At 34.7% G+C, this 11900-nt stretch overlaps 1 protein-coding gene across 1 annotated transcript; it reads left to right on the forward strand.

Moving 5' to 3' along the window:
- Window positions 1-837: 837 nt before the first annotated feature.
- Window positions 838-11409, forward strand: LOC125061314 (L-dopachrome tautomerase yellow-f-like). Its single transcript, XM_047666698.1, has 9 exons — window positions 838-1137; window positions 1620-1778; window positions 3501-3656; window positions 5282-5398; window positions 6087-6263; window positions 7670-7824; window positions 8598-8781; window positions 9803-9905; window positions 11113-11409. Exons 1-9 carry the CDS (start codon window positions 1026-1028, stop codon window positions 11162-11164), a joined length of 1215 nt encoding a protein of 404 aa, XP_047522654.1. The 5' UTR covers window positions 838-1025; the 3' UTR covers window positions 11165-11409.
- Window positions 11410-11900: the final 491 nt, after the last annotated feature.

Raw genomic sequence — 11900 nt, forward strand, 5'->3', positions numbered from 1 at the left:
ATTTTACTTAGCTTCATCTGGTCTGGAAATACTCCACAATCTAAGAATCTAAGAATGGCGTACTTTATATAATATTCAATTTGAAGAGTACCAAACGAAAGCTGATGAAGAAGAACTGCTATGTCTAGTAAAACGGTATGAATCAGAGCCAATATATGAAGCCGATGAAATTTTAAAGCACAATAGTCATGAGGTATTGAGACTACCTCCATACCATTGTGATCTAAATGCCATTGAGCTGGTATGGAGTCTGGCAAAACGCAAAGTAGCAAATATAAATATTAAATTGACTACAGAGTAGTTAGAACAAGTGATTAAAAAGTCATTTGAAGTAACAGCAGAAGAGTGGAAGAGGTGTATGTGCAGAAGTGGAAATGACTGATCATGTTGTACATGTGGAAAATAAACATAAAGAAAGGGACATGACTACAGAGGAACATTTAGAAAGTTTCATAATCTTTTTTTTTTTTTATGGAACGGGGGGCAAACGGGCAGGAGGCTCACCTGATGTTAAGTGATATCTATGTAAGAGACGGTGATAACAGCAATGACTCTGATGAATCTATGCATATTGATTTTTTGGATTCTGATTTTCATTATTCCGAATAAAGTTGTGTTTTATAATAAATGTAGTTTTAGTTTTCCATGCAATGCTAGTCATTTTAAGTATCAATAGTAAAAGACTAAATGCGTACATAGTATTTAATTTCATAGAAATACAGTTACTATCAAGTAAAAAATAATAAAATAAAATCAAGTATCAAGTAAGTTTAATCCAAAAAAATAAATCAAACTTTTAGGGATACCATACTATTTTTTTTTAATTTGCCGCGCTTTTTCGTTATCCTCTTTCATTAGCCAGACTCCATTGACGTGTAATGGTTGACGTTGACTACAGCTAATATCAACGTAGCAATAAAGGTGTTTAAAAACATATGTTGTATGTTGACACATATGTTGATCCATTGAATATATTTATAATCATAAACCAGTTATCAGAGTTGAATGTCTAAGGTTGAGCGAAGATGACACATCTCGCGTTATGGTTTTATTTGTGTATTAATTATGTGTTATCACATAAATTAAATGAAGTGTTTTCGTGGAAACAACTGAATTATGACATTAACGGTGTTTTTTGTAAGTAATCTTGTTTTTTCTATTTTGTTTTAATTTAATAATGCGATTTATCACTGACGTATGTGATTTTCATTTCTAAATATTTATAAACTTGTTTTTTTTAAATAAGACCTAATTAAATTTTTAACTATTTAACTGATCTTTATGAATAACGAACGTTCGTAGAAAGTTATTAAATCTATTTTGATTGGCTATGTATGAGTGGATTATAACAATTATATGCGCTTATATGAACATAATTTGCTATAATAATGTTACAGGCGTCAATTTTAAGTTAAAATCGGATGTTTTTTCCTTTAGATTGATTCCAAGTAATGCTCTAACACAAAACTACCGAACACATTTTAAAACTTCTACATAAAGCAAACTAAACCAATTTCGATGATTCCTGTTTGACATATAATATGTCAACATTGGACATTTGACATTGTCGGCAAATGTATGCTTATTAAAGATAAAGATAAAACTTTTCTTTAATTCAGATAAGAAAAATGAAAATTACGAAAGGAGACCAGACGGCGTGTATTTTGACGACGATCTGGAGGAAAGGGACAAATTCTTTTTACAATACAATAACGTACCTATAGGATTTGAATACGATGGCCATCGTGTGTTTGTCACCGTTCCGCGACGAAGACACGGTATGTATTAGATTATATTATAAATTTTCATGGGAATTTATATCTTAAAAAAGGGTGCGTGTACTTGTGTACGCGCGTAAGAAGTTATACTTCTTTGCCATTCTTAAAAATAGTTTTTGATTGCATGCAAATAATTAATTACAATTAAATAATCAAAGACTGGAAAAGGAGTCATTATAGGCAATAAAATTCAGATTACATTTGCAAAATTCATTAAATTAATATTTATTCTCCTCTCTATGCCGTAGCATCTTCCGAGGGAAACTTCATTCTGTTAATTTTGTGTCACGTTGCGCGCGCATCGTAAAATTTCACTCTCATAAATTTTTCATAACCCGCCTAAAGAAGTATAACTTCAAAAATACCGTCCTAATGTAGACCCTCGCGTTCGTGGCACTCATTTAATCGAACAATAAAATTACTTACAACGGCTCGGCAGGTGGACTCGGTGATGGCTGCCATTTCGTGACGGATATTTTCTTTCAATTGCGCCAGAGAAGTCGGCTTATTGGCGTAGACTTTAGATTTAAGATGACCCCATAGTAAAATCCATAGACCTTAAATCAGGACTGCGTGAAGGTCAATTTATGTCACCTCTCATGGAGATCAATTTGCCTGAATTCGAGGCAGAGACGTATTGGACGTGTGTGACGTTGCTCCGTCCTGCTGGAATCATGTTCTTTGGTTATAGCCATTAAAGTTTTGAAGTTCAGGCACCAAGAAGTCGTCTAACATTTTCACATAACGCTCTGAATTGTAATGTAAACTTTCTTTTGAGACACCTGTCATCATCATTATCTATGGGAGCATAGACAAAAGAATTTAACGCCAGGCGTGAGTGGAATGTGAATATCAACTTTGGTGTATTTTTATATCTTAAAAATATAGATGTAATCTTTGATAAACAAAATTAGGCATTAAAACTTTTATATGTATCATGCGGGAAGCATGTTATGATTTTTTGAAGAGTGTAAGCGGAAAAATCCTCTTATATTATATAATACTGATAAGTTTGTTGTTTTACACTAATTGAATACGGCTGTTTAGACGTAATGGTTCGTGAATCTACAATAAATGTTTAAATGTAATTTAATTTGCAAATTATATAAACAATTCAACTTATTTTTTACATGCTATTTTAAGTAACAATAGGTGTTGGTCCAATATATTAAAAAACAAACAGTGGCGCAACAACCTTTTAAGGTTTGGGCCTCAGATTGCTGTATTTGTTTCATGATCATTAATTGTCAATCAAATAGGCAAATAGGTGATTAGCCTCCTGTGCCTGGACACACCCTCGACTTTTTGGGTCTTAGGCAAGCCGGTTTCCTCACGATGATTCCCTTTACTGTTCGAGCGAATGTTAAATGCGCACATAGAATGAAACTCCATTGGTGCACAGATTGAACAACGACCTCAGGGATGAGAGTCGCACGCTGAAGCCATTAGGACAACACTGCTCAATGCTGCTGTCAATAATTTGAACTCATATTATACAGGGTGGTCAAAAAGTCGTGGATCAAACGCAAATAGGGGATAGAGGAGGTCATCAGCTGCAAAAAATTGTTCTACGGGAGGTCTCTATTTGCGTTTGATCCACGACTTTTTGACCACCCTGTATATATAGTGGTGCTAGTAGCTCATGAAGAATTGAGTTCAAATCCCAGATAGGGCTGAGATTTAAAGATATTGCAATTTTAAAGACATTATATATTTTTATAGGCATCCCATCAACATTGAACTATGTGCGTCTTGGGGACAAATCACCATCACTACATCCATATGCAGCTGGTTCTAAGCTGGTCTCCGTGTATAGACCAAGAATAGACGTGTGTCAGCGACTCTGGATGGTGGATACTGGACTTCTCGAAGTTCCTGGTAAATTATTTATCTAAAATTTTAACCCAAAAACTAGGTTCGACTACTAAAGAACCCAGGATGAGAGCCCCGGGAACAGGCACTGTTATAATTTGTTGTTGAAAGTTGACGTCAAAGATGCTTTTAATTCAGACCTAGTTGCTTTTAAAAACAGTTACTCATAGCCATCAAAATTAATATACGAAACTTACGAAATCTCTTATGAAGTTCAAGTCAACAAGGAGATCCTCTTGGGCCAGCGTTTTTTAGTCTCGTTATAAACCGGGGACTTAATGCTTATTCTTCGCTAAACACTGCCACCTTTTGTACCACTGTCTTCAGCCCCCGCTTAGGAGTGCCCATATGTACTACCCATAAGTGTGCCTGTGGCTTTGTAGTCAGTAGCTTTGGCCACCATAGCCTGCATTGCCAATAGAGTGCAGGTCGTTTTTATCGTCACGCCGCGCTCATCGACATCATATGCCGCTCTCGCACTTTAGTCAATATTCCAGCCATTTTGGTAGGCATCGCAAGAGACTGGCAAGCGGGCGGATGGGATATCTTTCATCCCACGGAGGATAGGGCTTTGGTATGGGATGCTACTTGTGTTGACACGTTAGCCCCGTCCTGTCCCACCTTCAGACATGCAAAAAAGCTGGCGCGGCCGCAGAGCACGCGATAAATAATAAACGGCTTTAATATAAGAGACTTCCCGGTAACTTTGATTTTGTTCCCTTTGTAGTAGAGACTCTTGATCCGTGAGATTCAAGTGCACAAGCGCTAATTAAAGATTTAAGTTGACGCTTGGTAGATAGTACCAACTGGTGACCCCTGAGCTTTCCACGCTCAATTCATCAATTCAGCGAGGAAATGCTGCCAGCATTAAAAGTACACTGCCACAGGGACGAAAGTTTTAAAATTTGATTTTGTTTTCTATTTATCAATTTTTAATTATTACTAGCTGGCCTTTCGACAACAGTCGATTCTTTATTTTTTTTTAATACTTATTCGGGACACCGGTCCGGTAAGATAAAAAAATAATATATATAGTATATATAGCTAGTAAGATAAAAAAAGAAAGTTAAGTTGTCAAAAAATAAAAATTTACCTTCCCGGAACCCCTTCACTAACATTTGAACTTTATGTTATGGTATTAAAGTTCAAATTGACTTTTAAGTATTATTACGATATTTTGTATGGGAATATAGAAAAGTATTGTTTTTAGACATTTTCACTCAATTTTTTTAATTTTTCTCTCCGTAAGAACCATCTTCGTACTTCAGGGAATATTATAAAAAAAAATCAGACAAATCGGTCAAGCCGTTTTCATGTTATGTCGTGACAACGGAAAACGGGTTTCATTTTTATATACATACTAGTGGACCCGACAGACGTTGTCCTGCATGATATTTCAAGCGATTAGTAAAGCAAAGTATGAAAGTACCGACTGCAGCGCCATCTGGCGGGCTGATTTGTGAATCTAAACCATTCCCAGATCAGATCCCCTTGAACACACACAAAAAATTTCATCAAAATCGGTCCAGTCGTTTGAGAGAAGTTCTGTGACATACACACTCACAGAAGAATTATATATATAAAGATATAGATTATTTCGTCTTTACATAGTGAAATTTCTTTTTTTCCAGGTGAAAGGCAGCAGGTCCAGAAACCGTCGATTGTGATATTTGATTTGAAAACTGATAAACAGATTTTGAAACATGAACTTAAGGACAGTGACTTATTCAACGAAAGGACTTCTGGAGGTAAGAGGTTGTTTCTTAAAATACATATTTCAGCAACACATTTGAGTTTCTTTCATCATATATATTACGAGCTGACCCGGCAAACGTTGTTTTTTAAGTTCAATAAAAATAACTATCTACTATAATGTAAAATAATGCAATGTAAGTGTTGTATGTATTTTTGTTAGCTGTACCATAAAAAAATAAAATCAAAAAATTTTGTACATAAAATAAAAATAAAAAATTAGGCGTCGACCGACCCGACCACCTTTAACATTTAGGGGGATGAAAAATAGATGTTGTCTGATTTCTAGGATAGGAGGAATGAAGTAATTCTGGAAATAACTTTTTATTCACCACTGCGAACGCTTGTATTAGATTAATAAAATGAATATGTTTCGAAATGTATTATAAATATTTTTTTTTAATAATATTAGTTACAATAGTCTTCTTTAAAATAATCTAGTCTTTTCATCGGGTTTTAATTGTTGAATTTAAACAATTGTTTTTCACAAACAATCTGAAATCTCTCGAGATTTTAATTCGTAATCCCACGAGATCTCGAAGGAATCTCGTCTCGAGATTGCATTCCCAACCCAAAACCAGTATGGGGAATGTCAATGGATGAAGGGAGATATGTCACTAGCAAGTGGATATCCGTGGTATCTGCCAACCCTTACGAGATATATAAGCGTAAATCAAATTTCAGGTCTCACCTCAATAACTGTGGACGTAAACAAATCGAAATGTAACGAGGCATTCGCATATATAACGGATTTAGCTACGAATAGTATTATAGTGTTTTCCCTAAGCGCTAAAACCACTTGGAGGATCGAAGACCCATCTTTTGTGTTTGATAAGACAGCTTTAAATTTTACAGTGGCAGGTAATTTTAATACTAAGTTTATTTTCTATTAGCTGGTAGCACTTAGGCAATTAGGATTTTTATCTTTGTAAACTTATTAATTATCTATATAAGATCTGATATTTACATTTTGCTTAACAATAAGCAAAAAAACCAGTAAAATTTGAAGTGTAATATTTTTTACTTTTTAATTAATTATGTTAACCATAATTTGTCATATTTTAGAAAAGATCTCTAAATCCGCCCTGCATTATATACGGGGCGGATTTAGAGGTCTGGAGGCCCGAAATTATAAGAACAATTTTTTTCAGTCGAGATTTTAAATAAATGATTTAGTCAAACCAAGTAGATTCTTTTAGTATTTAACAAACATATAAAATATATCAAAATAAAAGTTGTTCACTAGTTGGAATTAAAAAATTTTTTTTTTTGGACTCTCTTTTGCCGGCCGTGTCCGGTCCTGAGTACCTATACTATATGATATGATGAAGTTTAATATAAGCATTAGGTTTATGCCCTCCTTGCCTATTATATGACGATTTGGGCAAATGTAAAATTGGAAGCATTAAATATGTATTTCTTTTTGACGTTCATAAGTATACATTGTGTTACCTATATGAATAAATGATTTTGAGTTGATATCTACACATTGGTTTTAGTTTGTGTAATGTTTGACTTGTTGATGCTGCTGTTAATTCTGTTAACTGCTTATTTCTAGATTGTCTGGAAGAAGTCTCTTATCGATAAGACCACTCTTAACCTCTTTGTGATATTTAAAGTGTTTGATTAAAATATACTGTATATAGTCCAAAAATCTAGCGTTTAGTTGGTTAGGTAGTTTCAGCGTGTGACTCTCTCATCCCCAAGGTCGTAGGTTCATATCCCGACATCAATAGATCTTTCTATGTGTACTTTTAACACTCGGTCGTGAAGGAAACATCGTGAGGAAATCGACATGCCTTAGGGAGCGTTCAAGAATTACGTAACGCAATTTTTGGGGATTATTGACCCCCCCATGTAACTCGCCGTAACGTTTTTCAGTACCCAAGTACAGTACTCTACCCAAGTATAGTAAAACGTTTCGTGACCACCTAATGACTCTTTAGTTACTATTATGGGGTGTAAGTTGAAAATAATATTAACAATAACGCGTAATTCGATCCCCGCCCCGCATCGTAACGTTTTACAAAAGGACCCCCCCTCCCAAAATTCGTTACGTAATACTTGAACGCTCCCTTAGACCCAAAAAGTCTGCAGCGTGTGTCAGGCACCTACTTGCCTAAAAATAACACAAATGACTACGAAACTAATAACAGAAATCTGATTATTTAGCCAAAAATTAAATAGTGAGTCCACAGTTTCTCAGAGATGTTTAAAATGTTGATTTTTTTCTTCTATTCTTTAAATTGAGTTAAAACTCTTTTCAGGCCATACAATTAGTTGGCCTGATGGTATATTCAGTTTGGCATTGGTGGATTTGAATGGACGAAGAATGGCGTATTATCATCCCTTGATGTCCACAAATGAATACATGATAGACACCGAGTACTTGAAAAATAATTCGTTTAAAGGAAATAATGAGGTAAGTTTACTGATAACCGTATAATGCTTTTATTCAAATATTAATTTGAACAGCAAAAAAAGTGACCATATATAAAACATTGATGATAGGTAAAGTTTTTTTTAAACAACACTTTCTGATTGAAATAATAATTTCCTAATTCTCTCTGTTTAGACTTTTTCTGTCAAATTGTGTTTAAAGGCACTTTAATAAGTCGGATTACCATAATTATTATAGAGAGTGTAGTCTCTTAGTAGTTTTTTTTTGCAATTTTGGGTATATAGTAAAAACCGTTTATGACAATATCGTTGCCGGTTATATTGACCAAAATCAAAAGTCCCGGCTGAATTCTATTGTATTGGGTAATTAACTACTTAATAACAACGCCATCGGCTGTTACGACCAAAAATGAACTACTTATTTTTGGTAGTTCGATGTCGTTAGATTTGGCATTCTGATAAACAATAAACTACAAGCTCCCTCCTTATCAGAATGCCAAATCGTAAAATGACTGCTTCACGACTGATTTGAGCGAGACCGCCCGCTGCGAAAACCGCTGTCAGCTGTGAGAGTTCGAAAAGTGAGTTACAGAATCGCAAGGCTGAAGTCAACGATGTTATACAGGCTCTTAGAAAGCCAATAAATAGATTTTTTGTAGCGTAGGTTTAGCAGCCGGGAATTGACTTTGTTTTATACTCTATTAACTAGGGACCTTTGCCACAGGTAATAGATATACGTTTTTAAAGTGAGCCATACTCTATATTTCCTTTTAATTCATGCTAAAATTATTTCAGTTGTTAGGCAACCGCGGTCCTAAAACGCAAAGCGGAAGTCACGCCTACCATGAGAAGTCGAAAACAATTTTCTTTGCGAACGTTGCGAATGACGCCATCTTGTGTTGGAATGTGGAAAAGAAGATGGCGCCCGAAAATGTGGCAATTGCGGTTCAAGATCACGAGAAATTAGTGTATATTTCTGGTAAAACGATTTTCTTATATCTCCGTTGCTCTAATGGCTCCATAGCTTAAGGTTACGATATCAGCGATATGGATATTGTAACTACAGTGATTTGTCGTTTAAGATATCGAAATTTATGTAATAAGTACTTTGAAGTAAGTGCCAATGCCAACCATTTATTGTAAGTATTATATTATATAGAATAATTAATTTATATATTAACCTCCTTGTTTCATAAAAAACTACAGTCAGATTTCACTCTTTTAATGAAAGTAATCTATCGTCTCTTTCTGCCAAATTGTATTGACGCTGTGATGAAAAGAGATATATGAGCGTTTTTCTAAAAACTGAGTAATAATACTTATAAGCACAGACTGAGTTTTACGAATAATATTTTTCATATTAACTATATACCCCATATAAACTTGACAAATATAATGGAAAATCATTTGGGTATATCCTATTTGGGTTCTAAATCAATTTCCCCAGTCATGTAAATTAATATTAGGATCTAAGTTAATTTAAATTGTATTAAAAAACCAGTGGCTTTTAGCTCTTGCCCTAATGTGTATATTATGTTTCGTGGTCATTTGATTTTCTAATAGGTAAGGTGATCAGGCTTCTGTGTCTGACACACGCCGTTTGGGTCAAATCATGATGTTTTCCTTCGTACAAGTGTGCAAAAAAATCCTACTACAACTGCAACCTTTTTAGGTCTGGGCCTCAGATTTCTGTATCTGTTTCATGATCATTTGTTAATCTTATAGGCTAGTAGATGATCAGTCTCCTGTGTCTGATACACGCCGTAGACTTTTTGAGTCTAAGGCAAACCGGTGTAGTCACGATGTTTACCTTAACAATTCGAGCGAATGTTTGATGCGCACATAGAAAGAAAGTCCATTGGTGCACAGAAGATCGAATCTACGACCTCAGGGATGAGACACGCTGAAGCCACTAGGCCAACACCGCTCTAGATTTAATTATGTACCCGAACTAAAAATGTTACTAATATCTAATAATAATACGAAAATTGGTCTTTAAGATTTGAAGGTCATCGGAGACGAGGTGTGGGTATTAGTAAATCAGATACCTAGGTTCGTGTTCTCCACATTGGATACGAAAGAGCCCAATTATTTTATACATAGGTAAGTTAATTACGTCTTAGGGTAAAACACAGAGTCGGTGGGCAAATGAAATTGCGGCTACGGGCGAAAGGCTGGAGACAGCAAAATGTGAAGGAGTTCTTGGAGGCGTTAACACGTGGGGTATACAAATAGAACTATATTTTATTTTATTACTTCTGTTAATGACTTCTGTTCTTTGTCTGGTTGTAATAGCTTGATTAAAATAACAATGTTTTTGACGTAATCGATTGTGTAAATAATAATAAAATCTTTTTTTTTTAATTAAAACGAATAAAATATGCGTTGTTGGATAAAATCAACCAATTTTAATCGAATTCGAATCGAACAAAATCTGTGTGATAAATGAAAAACGTCACTAAAAAAAATATTTTTATGTCCAAAAAATTCATCTTTTCGTATTGTAACGATTATTAGATTTTTTACACATTAATTTATTTTAAAGAGATATGAAACTAACCTTTTCAATTTTCGAATAGAGTCAAATTATCTGTCTAATCACACATAAGTACACACACGTAATAATTAAACAGAGCCTCTATAATTAGGTTTTTGAAAAAAAAATGTGATAAATGGAAAGATCATAATATTATATAAGTTTTATAACAAAACTATTTTTTTCGCAATAATTCAAAAGTTATTTCAAAATAAAAATTAATTTTTGAATCCAGTACCGAAAACACGACGAACAAACCCGAGCGCCAGTGACGTCATAATGTTGGTTTTCACTCATTGCAGTTAATAGAAAAATAATAAATACAGTGTTTTTATCTATTTAATTTTGTTGTCAATTGTGTAACCGCTCAATTATGAATTAGACATACAATAGACAGCTATGAACGCATTTTGTATGCACGGATAAGTAAATGATCATTATACATAGAGATCTGTTGTTAAGAACGCGAACTATTGTGATTTGAACTTATTTGTCAACTAGATTATTATTTACGAAAAGAACTCGTCCAACCATGCGATTCTGTAACTCACTTTTCGAACTCGCATAGCGATTTACGCAGCGGCGGTCGCGCTCAAATCTGTCGTAAACAATAAACTACGAGCAGAATCCAAATCAGAATGCCAAATCGTAAAATGTTTGCTTCACGACTGATTTGAGCGCGACCGCCGCTGCGAAAACCGCTGTGCGAGTTCGAAAAGTGAGTTACAGAATCGCAAGGCAGTTACTGGTAAAATAAATGTTATTTTCTTACAGGTCCCAAGTCAAGGATTTGATTCGAAACACCGTTTGTGATAGAAAATGTTAAGCTACATAATCGTAATGTTACCCCATTGTTTCTGGAGTATACATTTGTAATAAAATAAAATTATTAGAGCATTAGGAAATAGTTCATGACACGGCATATAACTTAGAGGTTCGAATTCCGAATTTGTTCTAACTATAGGTAATGTAATGATTGGTTGCCTGGAAGAGATCGCTCGAAAGCGATAAGGGCGCAGTTGCTTTTCATTTAATTATGTCAATTGTATTATGTTTCTGTATGTAACGAAGTGTTGATAAATAAATAAATGTAAATGCGTGCTATTTTATTTTTTTATTTATAGACACTTAAACTTGGACACACATAAAAAAATAAACCCATGTGTGGCATCGATAATAGGTGCGGACGGCGAGCACAAACATAACATCTATAAATTATAAGTTTAAAAATAAACCAGTGGTGCTACAACCACTTTAGGTCTGGGCCTCAGATTTCTGAATCTGTTTCATGATCTTTTATTTATCTAATAGGCAAGTTGGTGATCAACCTCCAGTGCCTGACACACGCCGTCGACTTTTTGGGTCTAAGACATGTCGGTTTCCTCACGATGTTTTCCTTCACCGTTCGAGCGAATGTTAAATGCGCACATGGAAAGTACATTGGTGCACATCCGGGGATCGAACCTACGACCTCAGGGATGAGAGTTGCACGCTGAAGCCACTGGGCCAACACTGCACTAGAAATTATAGGTTTACAAAGATAAATATTACATTTAATTTAA

Source organism: Pieris napi, chromosome 23, assembly GCF_905475465.1.
Source record: "Pieris napi chromosome 23, ilPieNapi1.2, whole genome shotgun sequence".
Taxonomy (NCBI): domain Eukaryota; kingdom Metazoa; phylum Arthropoda; class Insecta; order Lepidoptera; family Pieridae; genus Pieris; species Pieris napi.

Excerpts from the sequence above, each read along its gene's own strand:
- LOC125061314 (XM_047666698.1), top strand. The coding sequence starts at position 1,026 with ATGACACATCTCGCGTTATGGTTTTATTTGTGTATTAATTATGTGTTA. Across the intron at positions 5,399-6,086 it reads CAACGAAAGGACTTCTGGAG|GTCTCACCTCAATAACTGTG; the intron begins GTAAGAGGTTGT and ends ATCAAATTTCAG. Across the intron at positions 7,825-8,597 it reads CGTTTAAAGGAAATAATGAG|TTGTTAGGCAACCGCGGTCC; the intron begins GTAAGTTTACTG and ends AAATTATTTCAG.